General features: G+C 35.0%; 1 protein-coding gene across 2 annotated transcripts in view; it reads left to right on the top strand.

Annotated features, from left to right (window-relative positions):
- The window catches only part of DIAPH3 (diaphanous related formin 3), a 494,792-nt gene that overhangs the window by 156,359 nt on the left and 321,750 nt on the right, over positions 1-16,683 (top strand). For both annotated transcript variants that reach the window (XM_065533305.1, XM_065533304.1), the window contains 2 exons: positions 16,055-16,165; positions 16,449-16,567. In XM_065533305.1, the coding sequence (XP_065389377.1) occupies positions 16,055-16,165; positions 16,449-16,567 (230 nt within the window). The remainder of the gene's footprint in view (positions 1-16,054; positions 16,166-16,448; positions 16,568-16,683) is intronic.

Here is a 16,683-nt window from a genome sequence, read left to right as displayed (position 1 = left end):
TTTTTTTGCATTTTTAGTAGAGACGGGGTTTCACTGTATTAGCCAAGATGGTCTCAATCTCCCCTGACCTCATGATCTGCCCACCTCGGCCTCCCAAAGTGCTGAGATTACAGGCATGAGCCACTGCATCTGGCCTAGCATTATTTTTAACATATAGAATTCCTATTTGTACTATGTCATAATTTATCTTACAGATACATCTTGGCACACAACAATGTAACCATTTCCTAGGTTGCTTTTCCTGTAGTAGAATTACTAGATTACCTTGTATAAGATATAATCATATGAACTGTTTATTCTATGTTAGTCTCATAAATTACTTTAACTTTTGAGATGTTTTGCCAATTAGGTAAATTAGGTCTTTTCATTGTTTTAATGTTAATAACTGAAAAGTTGAGCTTACATGAATAATAAGGAAACCCAAGGTTATAGATGTTTCCAAAAATACTGCTAAAAAGACACATTTAGACTTAAACATTTTAATATTCAAGCTGAATAACTAATATTCATTTAATTTCTCTTTCTTTTCTTAAAAAAGGAAAAGAGGCTTTTATTGGTATAATTGTTCAAGAGTGATCGTCTTAAAAAATATTAATACCTGATTCTCACCTCCATACTTTTAAAACTTAATTGGCATGGTGTGACCTGGACATTGGGAAATTTAAAATGATCCTCAGATGATCCTAATGTGCAGCAAAGTTTCGAAGCCAGTGTGTTAATAGATACGAAGTAAATCTGTTTCACACTTAATAAAAGTAAAAATTATGCATTTTTTTTTTAAGGTTCTGGGCAGTTTGGCCATTTTATATTTTCTTGATATGATAGGAATAGAAAAGCGAAATCTGAAATAAAAAAAAATAAAGTTAAAAATTAAAAGTAAACAAATGGTGTTTGAAAAATAATAGGCTGGGTGCGGTGGCTCATGCCTGTAATCCTAGCACTTTGGGAGGCTGAGGCAGGCGGATCACCTGAGGTCAGGAATTCAAGACCAGCCTACTAAAATACAAAAAATTAGCCGGGCATGATGGCGGGTACCTGTCCCAGCTACTCAGGAGGCTGAGACGGGAAAATTGCTTGAACCCCGAAGACAGTGGTTGCAGTGAGCCAAGATCATGCCACTGCATTCCAGCCTGGGTGGCTGAGCGAGACTCCGACTCAAGAAAAAACAAAATGAGAATATGATAGGAGCTGTGAAACTAATAATTTAGTATGGACATTTCAGATGACAGTGTTAGCGAATAGCTAGTGAGGAACCCTATGTTGTGATTTGTTTCTCTTGGAATAGGCAGAATTGAAGACCTGAGTAGAGGGTCTCTATGGCATGGGTCCAGTAGGAACCTTTGGAAGAGAACCCCTTTTCATGCATTCTGGGCTTGTTAGATGACATTGGCGTGGAGGTCTGGGATGTGTTCCCCATCACTGACATAGACCTTGCCCATTTAGTTGCTGGAGGGACTAGAGTCTTTTAATTCATATACTACTAGCCTCATTTCCCTTCTCCTCCTCCTCTCTTTTCTCTTTGCTTTCTTCCGTCTCTTCTCTCCCATCTTGTCTCTGAGCTCCCCCTTCCCTTCTCTCCTTTTCCTTCTTATTGCTTTTCTTTTTCCTTTCTATTTTTGTGTCTTTCCTTGTCTGGTTGGTCTGTTGTAATCTGGTGCTTTTAACAAGTTTCTCTGTCATCTGATCCCAGGCTTTTTATTCATCTGAAGATTAATGAAGAGTAACCCTAAAGAAAAGTTTGTAGAGGAAAGTTGAACAATTACTTTATCTGATTTTTTTGCAACTATCTATGGGTCTATAATTATTTGAGAATAAAAGGTTTATAAAAATGTTGGTAAAACTGGGGTCCCATCCTTTTGTTTACAACAGTATTACATTACATGAGGTTTTAAACTGTGAGGGAATAATGGCTTTAACAAGCCATTATTGTCCTGGTAAATGACATGATCTCCTCATTTATTGGAAAGTTTTGACTATTTCAGTCTAATTCTTGGTTATTTGGAATATTTGTTTTGGCTGTCAGACATAAAGGTAAATCTGTCTGACCTTTATTTTAATTAACTACAAATTAAATTGATGAGTATGAACTTGAAGGCAAACCATGTTGATTTAAAAAATTTAGGGAGTAAATTAAGTAATTTCTTTTATGGGTAGTTGTTCTAATTTTATTGAAGGTGCTCTTCTGTGGAAAAATAACATTTCTATAGTCATGATAAATTTATGTTTAGCTAGTAAATATCTAGAAAGAGAACTATCGGTTAAAAGTTTGGAATTTTATAGGTTACTATTCTATAGAAAATATTAAGACTTAAATAAATATTGAGAATTCTGTTTATATAAAGTTTTGATACAGGTTTAATTTCTTTTATTAACAACTCTAGTCAGACTAAATTAACGTATCATAACATTTACCCATTTAAAATGTGTGATTCAGGTCAGGTGCGGTGGCTAATGCCTGTAATCCCAGCATTTTGGGAGCCCAAGGTGGGCAGATCATGAGGTCAGGAGATTCAGACCATCCTGGCTAGCACGGTGAAACCCCATCTCTACTAAAAATACAAAAAAATTAGCCACGTGTGGTGGCAGGCGCCTGTAGTCCCACCTACTCGGGAGGCTGAGGCAGGAGAATGGTGTGAACCTGGGAGGTGGAGTTTGCAGTGAGCTGAGATTGCACCACTGCACTCTAGCCTAGGCAACAGAGCGAGACTGTCTGTCTCAAAAAAAAACCAAAAAACAAAAAGTGTGATTCAGTTTTTTTTGTATATTAACAGATTTGTGGAATCTTTACCATAATCAATTTTAGAAGATTTTCATTGCCACACCAAAACAAAGTCCTCATCCCTTAGCTATAACTCCACAATCCTTTATTCTCTGTAGCCTGAGACAACTATTGATGTACTTTCTGTCTTTATAGAGTTGCATATTCCAGACATTTCACGTAAATGTAATCATGCATTATGTGGATCTTTGTGATTGGCTTCTTTTATTTATTAATTGCAAAATATTTTTGAGGTTCATTCATGTTGGAGTAGTGCATTTTAAAAAATTGCCACATATTCTTCATATGGGTGTAACACATTTTATCAGCTGTCAGTTGACAGACATTCGGGTTGTTTCTGCTCTTCAGCTGTTATGAAAAATGTTGCTGTGAACGTTTGTAGAGCTGATTTCTTTTTAAACTGCTGCTTATTTGCCATATTTAGTGTTGAGTGAATACAGCCAGGGAGGAGGAGAGCTTAGAGCCATGTTTTCCTTCCACAATTATGGAAGTCACGGGTATAATATAGTTTCTTTCTAATTTTTAACTTTTGTGGGACATAGTAGGTGATGATTCAATTTTTAAAAAATTTTTGCCTATATATGTAGCTGATTATATTTGCTTTTAAGAAACTAATTGACTTAGTTGTAATTATATTTTCTGTTACAGTTAGTAGTAGTGTTAATTATTTGATATCCTATAAACAGTAAAATAAATTTCTTGGTGTAGTTCTCAGAGCTTAATTTTTAAGAAGTGAAAGGTTATTTTAGCATCATTCAAATTTATTTCTTTCTCATTTTTCTGATATGCTCAGGTTAAATTTCCATGCTCTTAATTGGGAATAGAAAATGGAAAGAATTGTTCTACATTCTTATTTTTTCTATTCAAATATTTTGTTGAAGGTTTTTACTCCTTGGTAAAGCTTTCTCATTGTTTTTAAGCCTAATGTGTGAAATAGGTAGCAGGTAACAGGCTTCAGAGTAAAAGGTACCATTTTCTAGAGTTCTAACGTAGGCCAAACAAACGAACAAAAAAAGTAACATAGATTCTGTTTTCTGCATCTTGCAGATTATGCTCTTTCTATATTCTTTAAAATTATCAAAAAACATTGTAGCAATATCTAAAAATACTTGTTTCTCTCTGTCTTTCTGAATTTTCCACAAATAAAGTATATTTTCGAGGTGTCTGGCTATCAATTTTCCCATAAAACTATTTGTACCCATTTTATTCCATTTTAATAAATTGCATTACTAAAATGTGCTAAACTAGATGACATTAGCAAATCACCAATTAAAAATAAAACTTTTTTATTGGTGAATAAAATAGGAACCAATTATTTGCTCTTAAATTGGAGAAAATGAGATAGCAAAATAAAAACATTCTTCATTGTTCTTTTACTGCAAAGTATATTTATGACAAAGTCTTTTTTTAAAGGAGAATAAGGAGAATTGTTACTTTTTTTGTTAGTCTGATCCTAATAATGATAATTTGTGATTATGATAGAATTGAGCAGACTTCCCCCATTTGATATTATATAGTAAGAAAATGATAAACTTTGTACCTACAATAACTTTATTCTCATTATTATTATAGTTCTCATTATTATTATCAAAATATTATTATCAGGGGCTGCGTGTGGTGGCTCACGCCTATAATCTCAGCACTTTGGGAGTCCGAGGTGGGCAAATAATGAGGTCAGGAGATCGAGACCATCCTGGCTAACGTGGTGAAACCCTGTCTCTACTAAAAATACAAAAAAAAAAAAAAAATTAGCTGTGCGTGGTCGTGGGCACCTGTAGTCCCAGCTACTCAGGAGGCAGGAGAATGGCGTGAACCCAGGAGGCGGAGCTTGCAGTGAGCCAAAATTGCGCCACTGCACTCTAGCCTGGGTGACAGAGCAAAACTCTATCTCAAAAACAAACAAGCAGAATATATATATATATATTTTATATATAAAATATATATATATATAAAATATATATATATATGGCTGCAAGCAACATAATCACTCTAGGTATTTTAAGCAGAAAATGGTATTACATAATTAAATACGCTGTGAAACAAATTGAACAGATTTCATCATAACCTATATCAATCAATTACTTTACAAATTTAGTACCTACCTTACAAGATTTCTGGTAGGCCCAGGGAGTCATGTGAGTAGTACATAGCTAGAAGTAATACAGAAGAAATGCCGTACCATATCACAGCAATGCTCTGATGGAAATGCCACTCCCAACTCTCTGCTGTGGTCAGCACTTGTGACACCAGGGACAGACAGCCTTCTGCCACAGTTGCCCCAGGAGAACCAAACCCTTCATCACAGAGTCCAGTATTCATGTGTGTGGTTGTCCCTCATGTTGGCCAGTTTTTCCTTAGTAGAAAAGGACTGGGATAATATTGGTTAACCAATCTCTAGTTTCTGCCACCCTTTAATTTTCTGTTACTTTTATTTCTATCCTCTTTTTCTTTTCCTTTCTGTGTCTTCTGTCTTCTTTTGTCAGAGTCATGCTTTCCTGGGTTATCAAGAGTATTTTCTAGATTTCAAAGAGTTTGTTGAAATCTTGCTGTTGGTCATAGGACTGACTGAATTGTGATATATTTTTTGAAGGGATTCAAAACATGGGAATCCTAGAGCTTTTGGGGTAGATATTTGGTTCTTCTTCAGTGTATATGTCCTCAAGCCTACAGTGATAGAATGCTGTAACTTCCTTTTCCTGTGGTTTCTCCCTGATCCAGTACCCATGGAGTTGCAGATGGGAGGGTCAGGAACATGAAGGGTCTTAGAGGATCTGCCACTTATAAACTGACATGTTAGTCTGCCACAGTTCTATTGGTGCTGTCAAAAGACATGAACTCCTAGGTTAAAAACAAAGCATTTTATTGCTCACAGCATTAGCAGCAGGCTGACTCGGCTTTGTGTCAGTTCCAAAGCCCATATTATGACACTCATAGTGTAATGTGAATACTGCCAGTTGCAGTGGGTTGTATTTTAGGAAAGAAACTTTGAGCGTAGGGAATATTACTTTTATATTATGGGCAGCAATGACTGTGATTGATCTGAGTGATACAGGCTATGATGAAATCTGTTCAATTTGTTTCATAGCATACTTAATTAAGGATGCTGGTCAGTAGGACTGTGGGTAGCAGAAAGAGGCCTGTCTGGAGTATTGGCCTCAGTCCTGCCTTCCAGGTCCCAGATCTAGTCAGCTGAACAAATCCCATAATCTAATAAATCATCAGAGTCTACCTTAGAACATCAAGTGGCTTTTTTGTTTGTTTGTTTTACATCGTGTTTATTGTACTTTATATATCTTTCAATCAATACATACAGATCTATCTCCCTTTTTATTTTTATTATTTTTTAATTATATTTTAAGTTCTAGGGTACATGTGCACAATGTGCAGGTTTGTTACATATGTATACATGTGCCATGTTGGTTTGCTGCACCCATTAACCCGTCATTTACATCAGGTGTATCTCCTAATGCTATCCCTCGCCCCTGCCGCCACTCCATGACAGGCCCTGGTGTGTGATGTTCCTCACCCTGTGTCCAAGTGTTCTCATTGTTCAGTTCCCACCTTGAGAACACCTTGAGCGTGAGAACACGCAGTGTTTGGTTTTCTGTCCTCGCGATAGTTTGCTCAGAATGATGGTGTCTAGCTTCATCCACGTCCCTACAAAGGACATGAACTTTCTTTTTAAATTTTTTGATTTATCTTTCCACTTGGCCTGAGGTATTAATTCAGATACAGTATGACATGTTAGTGATTATGCAAACTTCCCCTTGTTCAGCAAAGAAGTCTAGGACAATTCTTTCATTCATAACAATCCTGGTCAGTGAGTTGAAGCTGACCTGATTGTCTCCCAGGGCTGATGTGGTGTCACTGATCACTTTAGCTAAAATCAGGCATAGATTTTTTACCACTTCCCACTGTAGGGATAACGGCCTGCAGAGTGCACATAGTAAGTCAATTTTTTTCTCCAGGAAGCTCCCCAGAGTAACTAAGGATAGATTCAGTTTGGAGAGATCTCCATAGTTGCCTAAGGGTTGCATGATATACTGGTGACATGTCTTTAAACACTTGAACATTTCTTATGATCATACCTGTAGGGTTCAAGTCATGGTGTTTTTGAAGAGAGAGGCGAGTTAATGCCTGTCTTTCACACAAGATAAGTAGTCTTGAAAGGTGTACGTGGTGCTCCTGGAAGGAAAGTGTTGTTTATAGTTGTTGGGTGACCAAAATAGGACCTTTATTGGTTGAGGGACAACAGAGTGGCAGAGCTTTCAACTTGGCTTCCAGCTGGCTGATAAATATTACAGTTCTTGGTTCAGGAAATAATTAAGTCTAAACATTTTTGGATGGACTGTCTGAAGACAGTCAGTCCAACTTATCCTTTTTGTCAGTGCCATTCACCCACCCCACAGAATGACTGAGCTACAGTTATGGGACTTGGAATGGGGTAGATATCCAGAGAGAAGGGAAGATGTTTTGCATGGGAGATGCGGGAGCTTGATCTATTCTGATTGACCTCTTAGTAAAGTGTAGATAATGGTAATCAAATCATGGTCAGAACTTTCTGGTGGTGGATGAGAGGATGTGCTGTAGGAGAGGAACTTTGAACCTGCCTGCACTTTGCTGTAAAAGGAGACATTATCTTTATTATACTAGACATGAAGTGAGCCTCCTCTTTGCTCTGGAAAGAGATGCTATTTTGCAAGATTGTTTGGTATACACACACCCTTGAAGAACATCTAGATAAAAGACCATCAATGTCTTTACTTGCAATACAAGTGGAAATGAAATATGAGAGACCCAGGGAGAGTTGTCTTGCAACAGACAGAAGACCACAAACCTCCTAGTGTCATGTTGGCTACTTTTCCTTAAGCCCGGTGCTTCTAATGTTGTTCCTATACATTTGTTATATCTTGGATGTAGATTAAATGGAAGGAAACCCTCATTAATTCTGATTCTAGGGATACCTCAAGAATATTTTCCCTACATTAGTTACTGAATAAAGGGAATACATGATTTCCACAGTTTCTGAGTCCAGAGAGGAGAAATAATTATGTCAGAGAGCAAATAAAGGAAAAGATCGGGAAGCTTGTTTCTGGGTGAAAAAATTGTTTTGTTGTCTTTGATAGTTTGATGTGAATCTGTAGCATCTTTAGTTCTGAGCTTGCTCACTTAAAATATATACTTATATCCTTTTACTTAATTTCATTCAGGTTTCTAAATATGATTTTAGTATACTCTTTAGATATAATACCAATAGCTGGGTTTACATTGTCCTTCTGTGGATCTCCACTTTTTATGATTATCTAGTAAAGATAACCCAGATCTTGTCATTTCTTTACCCACTGTTGAAATACATAGCCATTGTTCACTTTAGGTCTTTTTTTTCCTATTGTAGAAAGATATATAACATAAAATTTACCGTTTTAACCATCTTTGAGAGTATAGTTAGTTCAGTGACATTAAACACATTCACATTGTTGTGCAACCCTTATATCTTCAGGCTTCTTAAGCTATAGCGATAGCATTGATGCAGTACTGGACAGGGGTGGCTGGTGGTTGGTATGTCTTTCTAGGATTCCTGTGGTAGATATTTCTTTACCCTAGGATATATTTTTCAAGGAAGCAAAAGCAAGGGATATAATCCAGGCTATTGGTGTCTCTGGAAATATTGCTAGAGAAAAACTGTGTTCCAAATGTATTTCAGTGTCTGGCATGTACATTGCACATGGTCTTAAGACATATCTCATGATAACATATGAAAGTACAGCAGGTGGTCATATATAAAGAAAAATAAGAAAAAGTAAAAGTGTTCTGTTAAATACCTAAAAAATAAGAAATTTGATTAAGCTTCAGGTATAATACTTATGAGTCTAACAATTTGAAAATGACAACCCTTTTTGAAACTTGCTTTGTGAAATGAGGCTATTAGTCTTGGTTCTCTGAGAAGCAAGAGGTTTGATGTTTAAGGGACTAGAGGAAATGCCTGTGAGGGATGCTGGAGGAGGAGCTGGGGGAGGCTGGGAGAGCTGTCAAACTCAATGCAGACCTGACCCTAGGTGAAGGAGAAAGGGAAGGAGTGGAGATTGGGTGAAAGTGTCTCAGGCTGCCCTGCAGTTCTAGGAGAGCTTGGCAAGCCTGTTGGGGAATCCTTGAGCCAAAGTCCCATGTGTCCCAGGAACAGGTCTATTTTAGTATACTTGCTACACTCAAGCCTTGGCTGGGAGCAGGGAACTGTGACTTCAACTCAAATACTGTGATAGGTTTCAGAAGGTAGCAGCTGGGGCTGTAGGCCATTTATGTTTCCTGCAGTCAAAGATTGAGAGTTGCCTTGTTATGGCTGCTGCAAAGATAGTTAAATTTTTCCTTAACTTAAAAAAAAAATCTCTTCAATCTGTGGATTTCATTAAGTTTAATTAGAAGATAGATCTTTGAAAGTTTGATGGGATCTCATTTTTCCATGTCTGAAATAGTAGAAAAAGCAATATTTTAATAAATGAAAAAAGGATAACTTTTTATCATTATATAAATAGTTTCATTAAAGTTTTAAAAATAGTACCAAAAACCTTTCTTAATTGAGTGATAATCACTATATTTTGAAACTTGTCATTGGACAATAATCAGACATGACATTGAATACTCACATTAAAACAAATCAGAGGTTAAATGCCTTTCTGGATTTAGCCAAGTATATTTGCTTTGGTTGATTTTGTTCCCCCTACGACTTTAATCTTCAAAGTTTACCCAGGTTTTATTATGCCCAAGACCAAGTAAAAGTCTTCTTATAATGAATAGTTATATCTTGATTTACTGTTTTTTGTTTTAAGTATCTCTTCTGTCCCATCAAATCACTATTAATTAATTTTCTATTTTAAATAATTTTTTCTCACATTTAATGAAGGACTAAATGAAGAATACAGACTATTAGTAAAAGGCTAATTTTTAGGATCATTGTTGAGCTATCCCAGAAGGATGCAAAAGTTAAATTAATTCCTTTCTCTTCTGATTACTACTTTTATTGGGGTTTGCATGAATAGGATTGATATTTAAGTACCAGTCAATTAAAACATCAACTAGATTAAAATGGGTCAGTAAATAATAAGCCATTATGTTAGTAGACATTAAAGAAACAGATAATATTCTTATGTGAACTCATATTGTCATATGGAGCATACCCACGTATAAACTAATGGTTACCATTATCTTGAGTTTACTGGCAGTTTTCTGAATCTACATTATAAGTCTATATAATACATTTCTTCATTTATTCTACATTGGACAACTAGAAAGATAATTAATGTCTTGAATGTAACTAAAACGTTTCATATTTAACTGATCAATTACTTATTCAGTGACTGCTATGTACTGGGCTATACTAGGTATTGGAACTACAAAGTTAAAAGAAATACACCTCTGCCCTTAAGAAGCTTATACTCAAGAATTTAAAGCCATCTAACATTTCATATGAAAACTGCAATAAATGCAGTTTTAGAAAAAGGCATGGGAGGACATAGAAGAAATTAATGATGTCTTGGGGGAGTTTCTGAATAAATATTTTAAGAATTCAAGTTGGTTCTTTTGTATTCCTGGTATAAATTATAGCTTATTGAGTCCTGCAGTTTATTTCTCTGAGTCTATATGGGGTACATGCAGTTACTTCAATGCATGTGTGTGAAATTTTAAAATCTTTGGAATTTCTCTATTTACACTGGAGGCAAAATATTTCTCCATAAGCATCATTTACCCATTTTAACTTGATAAATGTGAAATTTAATTGTGCAAAGAGAGAAATAATTTCTGCTATGGGGTAGGAAAGATGAATAGCAGTCTAAACTGTATCTTCCAGGCCCAGATAATAAGTTTTTGCGGACTCTGATGGAATTTTTATTTAAGTATTTTACTGGTTCTTGTTTTCAATCTGGATTTAGCTCCTGAAGGTGATATGTTGTTGCAGTGTAGAGCCGTCATTTAATTGTAAAAACATCTACTTATATCCAGGATGAACATGTTGACTCGGGTAAACTTTCTAAGAACTACCTACTTTTGCTGTTAGACAACTTTCTAAATCTTGTCAGCACAATCAGGTTGAAAGCATCTGCTCTGGCGGCCTTTGGAAAAACTGGATGGTCCTCGTGGATGGGGCTCAGGGATAGTGCCTGTTACTGAACCTTGAATTTTGTGCTTAAGTTTGTTGTCCAAAAAGGGTCAGGGAACCAAAGGTTAGAAAAAACAGTCTCATTACTGAGTATCCACCCAAAAGAAAAGAAATAAATATTTCAAAGGGATGCTAGTACTCGCATGTTTATTACAGCACTATTCACAATAGCAAAGATATGGAATAAACCTAAGTGTTTATCAGTGGATGAATGGATAAAGAAAATGTGGTACATATACACTGTGGAATACTATTCAACCATAAAAAGGAATGAAATCCTGTCATTTGCAGCAACATAGATGGAACTGGAGGCTATTATCTTAAGTGAAATCAACCAAGCACAGACAGACAAATATCACATGTTCTCACTTATATGTGGGAGCTAAAAATTGTGATCACATGGATGTAGAAAGTGGAAAGGTAGATAACAGGCTGGGAAGAGTGAAGTCGAGGCAGAGAAGGAAGAATGAAGAGAAGTGTGTAAAGGGTGCAAACATACGGTAGAAGGGGTAAGTTTAATGTTTAATAGCAGAATGGAGTGACTGTATCTGACCAAATAGCAGAATAGAGTGACTGTATCTGACCAAATAAATGTATTGTACTCAGAGAATAGACACCGTAAATACCTTGACTTGATCACTGCACCTTATATGCATGTAACAAGATTTCTCATGTACAATAAATTTGTATAAACAAACACATTTGTCTTTTCTCATATTTGTGTTGAACATAGTAATTGCAGTAAATTATGTACCAAAGGAAATTTAGGTACTATGTATTTACATATGAAGAAAACTTCTCACTTTATTTTCAAGGGCAGAAAGCCACTTTGCTGATTCAGTGATGTAGATAGCGGCATGTTCCTCTATTTTGTTGTTAACCTCTTTCAGCTTCTAATGATTTTCCTTTGATCATTTGCCATGTTCTTAAGATTGCCTTTGACTGGCTCTGTCCCACATATTGAATATCTTTGAGATTTCTATTTACAGTTTATCTACTTTATTGGCCCCTGTTATGTCTTTACCTTCCCAGTTGATATTGCTACTTTTGTCCCACTCTTTGTCATTACCTTTTTGGCCGCTCGCTTTCCTGTCTTAGGCTGTCTGGAGTTTGCTGGTGTCAGTCCTTCTACTATACTTTTAGTTTACTGCTTCCCTAAGGAAATCTTCAACTATCCTGAATCATAGATGGACACACACCCCTCCAGCTAGAAGTTACATTTAAAATACCTTTTCTCACGTAAGATCCTTTTTGATAATTGACACAAGAGTAATAAAGTGAGCTTACAGTATTGGCTTTCCAAACCATTATAATTGAATTTGTAATCCATAAAACCTAGAGATAAGTGTCTTTAAACAGACTTTTTAAAAACAAAGATAAAGGAGCAGTTACTTCTAACATATAAAGTTGCATTTAGGGCAAAGAGGAGAATATTTTAGAGCCAATTGCTTTGTTTACTGGCTGCATACGGCATCTGTGGGGAGGCAAGTGGTTTCCACTTGGAACAGTAACTTTATCCCTTTGTAGAAGCTATTCTTGTCAAGTCACCAGTGTTTTCATTTTGCCAAATGCGGTGGTATTTGGTTAGTCCTTGTTTTATTTGACCACATTTGACACAGTTGATCACTCTCTCACTGTTGAGACCACTTTCCATACTTCCAGGACACCACAATCTCCTTGTTTTCCTTCTACCTCACTTATGGTTTTTAACTTTTTTTTTTCTTTAACTTATTTCTCTAATCTCCACGTTGAAACCTACAGTTGAAAAATGCCCTAAACAGTTCTTACTCCTCCTTTTTCCTCTGTACTGTCCCCTGGGTGATTCCATCTGAGATCTTGGTTTTTATATATTATTGCTATAGTAATTGCTTTATTTTGAACTGGAGTCTTCCATCTTCAATTTCCTTGTCAGCTTTTAAAATTTAGATCACTAATAGACATTTCCAACTTATCATCTCCAAAACTGAATCCTTCTCTCTTCCCAAGCCTGTTTCTTCCATGGTCATTTCTGTTTCAATAAATTACAATTTTGTCCTTGAAGTTGCTCAGGCCCAAAACCTTGGAGTCAGTCTTGATTCCTCTTTCTCTCAAAGAAATTTCCATCTTTTTTCACACCTGTATATCTAGTACCACGAACGGTGCCTGGTGTATAGTAGGCATCAATAAATAGGCTTTGAAGGAATGAAGTATGTGAGCCAATATCAGGGTAAACTGCCTGATATTGCCCAAAGATGGAAACTTTAGTTAACTAGGTGCTCTCAAGAAGATAGAAGCTCCTTATTTTCTTACCCTTATTAGCTCAGAGGGAGGTTGGTTTTGTAATGTATCACAATGATTTCTATAACATGCAAATTAAGAGAGATCATATGCTACATTTTTGGAACATCAAATACAGCACAGAGATTACTTCCTTATGACAAATATCTCACTTTTGTTTCTCATTTTTTGAGTATGAATATCTCCAGTTGACAGAAGTTGTAGGTACTCAGTAATTATTCTTTTAGTGAATGAATGATTCTAATATACATCTCGATCAGAATTTTGGAAGTAGGATTTATCTTATTCTCTAAAACCTGTTGCTCTTCTTGCATTTTGTATGTCTGCTAATGGTACCACTTTCTATCTAATTAAACAACAAAAGTGGGAAGCCTCTTGTAAATGCTTTTCTTGTACCTCATTCTATCAGTTTATATTTCAAATGTTGTTCAAACCTTCCTCCTTGCTCAAAAATTTACTTCTACAGTAGCTTCTGAACTTGAATCTATTGCCTCTGTTATTGTCCCCCCTTTGCGTAAAATTCCTTACGATTTTCACTATTTCTGGTTGAATCTGAATTTTGTGACTTGACACACAAGGCTATGCCTGATCTGTCTCCTGTCTCCTTGTTCAGCCTCATTTCTTGACTTCTTCCCATTACTTCCCTTTCTACCTTAACAAAGTACTCACAAAATTTGAATTAATTGTAATTTAAAGGTTCCATGTCTTTGAACATGTTAATTCCTGTGCTTAGAACTTCATTCTTCACTTCTGCATCAGGCCATTTTATTAATCCTTGAGTCGATATTTTATTCAGCTGTCCTAGTTCTCATTTAGCATCTCCATATTCCCATTATTTACCAAACATATTTCTTATAGTATATAGTATGTTTTAATCATTTTACTGATATATCTTCATTGGACAGGCAAAATGTCCTGTTAGCCTTTGTGGTTTTTTAACATTTCTCGGTGTTTCTAGGAGTTGATTGATATGGCATAAATGCTGATTGACACTCCCTTCTGCTGGTATGCTAAATTATTGTGAAATTATGTGATACCACAGGTATGTATCTCATTACGTATAAAACCTGGAAGGAACTCCTTGGTCTTTACCTTGATTATAGAATTATTTATCCATAAAGAACAATACATTTTAGTGCATACCTATATATATTCACAGACATGTTTGCATGATTTAAATTAAATAGATTGTAAGCCATGCTAATGGAAAATTATGATTAGAATTGGGAAGCAGTTTTATAAATTTAACTTGAATTCATTATTTCAATTTAATTTCCTATTTCTTCTTCTATGGAGAATTACCTTTTTGAATATTTCCTGGAAATAATTTGGATTATCCTTTCCCTTATTTCTCAATTTCATGCTACTGTTGTCTACATATATTTATTTTCCATTTAGGTGATATTTACTGCTAGTTTTTGTGTTCCTTGTTTTTGCTACTTTCTTTGAGTTGTCTGTAATTTGTGTTTTTCTAGAAGCCAGGTGACTGAGTTTGATTTAGTTTCTCTGATTGTAGAGAAAAATTATTTATTTGCTCTTTCAGATCTTTGAAAATTATATGGCATTGCTGAAAAAAACATTTGTGGTTCCTGGGTAATGACTGGCAAGGGGGTGGAAGGAAAAAATTTTAAACTTGACTTTTTGACATGAACTGGTTACAGCTGAATGAACATGTACCGGAAAGGTAGATTCTGTTAAGTTTTTTTTTTTTTTTTTAAGTATGTTTTTCTTCTTCCTCTCTCTTCTGACATATTTCCCATTCCCACTTTAAACAACCTTAAGTTTCGACAGTAGAGGCATGCTGGTCAGATTTTAATGCTTAGATATCAAATATAACAATTACTATATATTTCAAACAGCGGGAATTGAGACTCCTGTTGGTGTCTTACTCCAAAACAGCATTTTAAATTCATATAAACCTTGCTTTAAGGGATGGAGAAAAGACAATTTAGGGAACAGCATGAGGTTAAACATATTGATCAGTAGTCCAGTAGTTCTTGCTAGACTTGGATAGAATGTAGACTTTAGAAAAATAGTATTATCAACAACAACAAAGAATGCTTCTCTAGAGAGACTGTCTTTTGTTTGCATTTTATGGATTTTGGAGGATGAAAGATATATTTTAGCCAGGGATTAAAAAAAAGTGGAGAAGTTGAAAGTTGAAGTGTTAAACATGAGCTGAGAAATTTTGTGATTTAAAAATTTTTTATCATTTAAGTTCTATATTAAAGGATTTACTGAGCTCTGTTATTTATTTCTAGTTAAAACATAGGGTAATTTTGAATTTTTGCCAAAGTGTGAGAGCCATTGCCTGATAAATTAACTTCTAGAAATTAATTATACAGTGTTTATTTATAACCTTGTTAACCAGAGTTAAGACCTTTGTTGACCTTGAAGTCTTTGGGACTTTGAGTCTCTCTTGATGAATGGAAAATTATTTTATTATCCTATTTTAGGTAAGTGTTATCTATGCAATAGGTGTTTATCATTTTCAACTAAGATATGTTAAATTTCTCTTGTATGTGTGTAGAGTAATATTATTGGACAGAAACTTAGCTTTTGGTTACAAGTGTTTTTGTTTTTTTTTTTTTTAATGGAGCAGTAGTAATGGCTAATGTTTTTCCATCTTCCTTTCACCTCAGTAACCCTCAAATAAATAAGAAATAAATAACTCCACTGAAACTTTATTTCTTCTGTAGTTTATAACTGACTAAAATATTTTGCTTACAAATTGTTTTAATAGGAAAGATATTTAATAATGCTGGAATAAAACATTGAAGTTTAGTTTTGTTACTCTTTCTTTAATGTTGGAAACCCAGTCTGTCTCACTGTTTGATCTCTTGTAGGTAGCTTGTATGCAGCTCATCAATGCCCTGGTTACATCTCCTGATGATTTGGACTTTAGGCTTCACATCAGAAATGAATTTATGCGTTGTGGATTGAAAGAGATATTGCCAGTAAGTGCCCTGCAGTCTCCTTATTAATATTTAAATTAAAAGAATACTTCAGTAGGGGGAAATTTAGATAAATTACCTTGAAGAATAATTTGTCTGTAGGAAAAGGCTTGAGTTTAAAAATCCATTTTTGAAATATAGATGATAAGATTTGAGTGTTATTTAACACTTTAAATATTTGAATGCTATAAATCAAGTTGAATGGTTGGTTTATTGTTTATATGTTTTTTATCCTTCTGCATAATTAAAAACAATAATTCATCATAATTTTTATTTCTATCTCTAGAATTTAAAATGCATTAAGAATGATGGCCTGGATATCCAACTTAAAGTCTTTGATGAGCATAAAGAGGAAGATTTGATTGAGTTATCCCATCGCCTCGAAGATATTAGAGCTGAACTTGAATATCCTTTTGTTCTAAAGTCTAGTCAAATCATATATAAAATTATTGCTAAATCCAAAATACTCAACCACAAATATTTAGCTCATTTCTATGTAACCAACATGAAATCAAACCTTC

Source organism: Macaca fascicularis, chromosome 17, assembly GCF_037993035.2.
Source record: "Macaca fascicularis isolate 582-1 chromosome 17, T2T-MFA8v1.1".
In the NCBI taxonomy this organism is placed as follows: Eukaryota; Metazoa; Chordata; class Mammalia; order Primates; family Cercopithecidae; genus Macaca; species Macaca fascicularis.
Note: the sequence above shows the minus strand (reverse complement) of the source record. Positions and strands in the feature narration are given on the sequence as shown.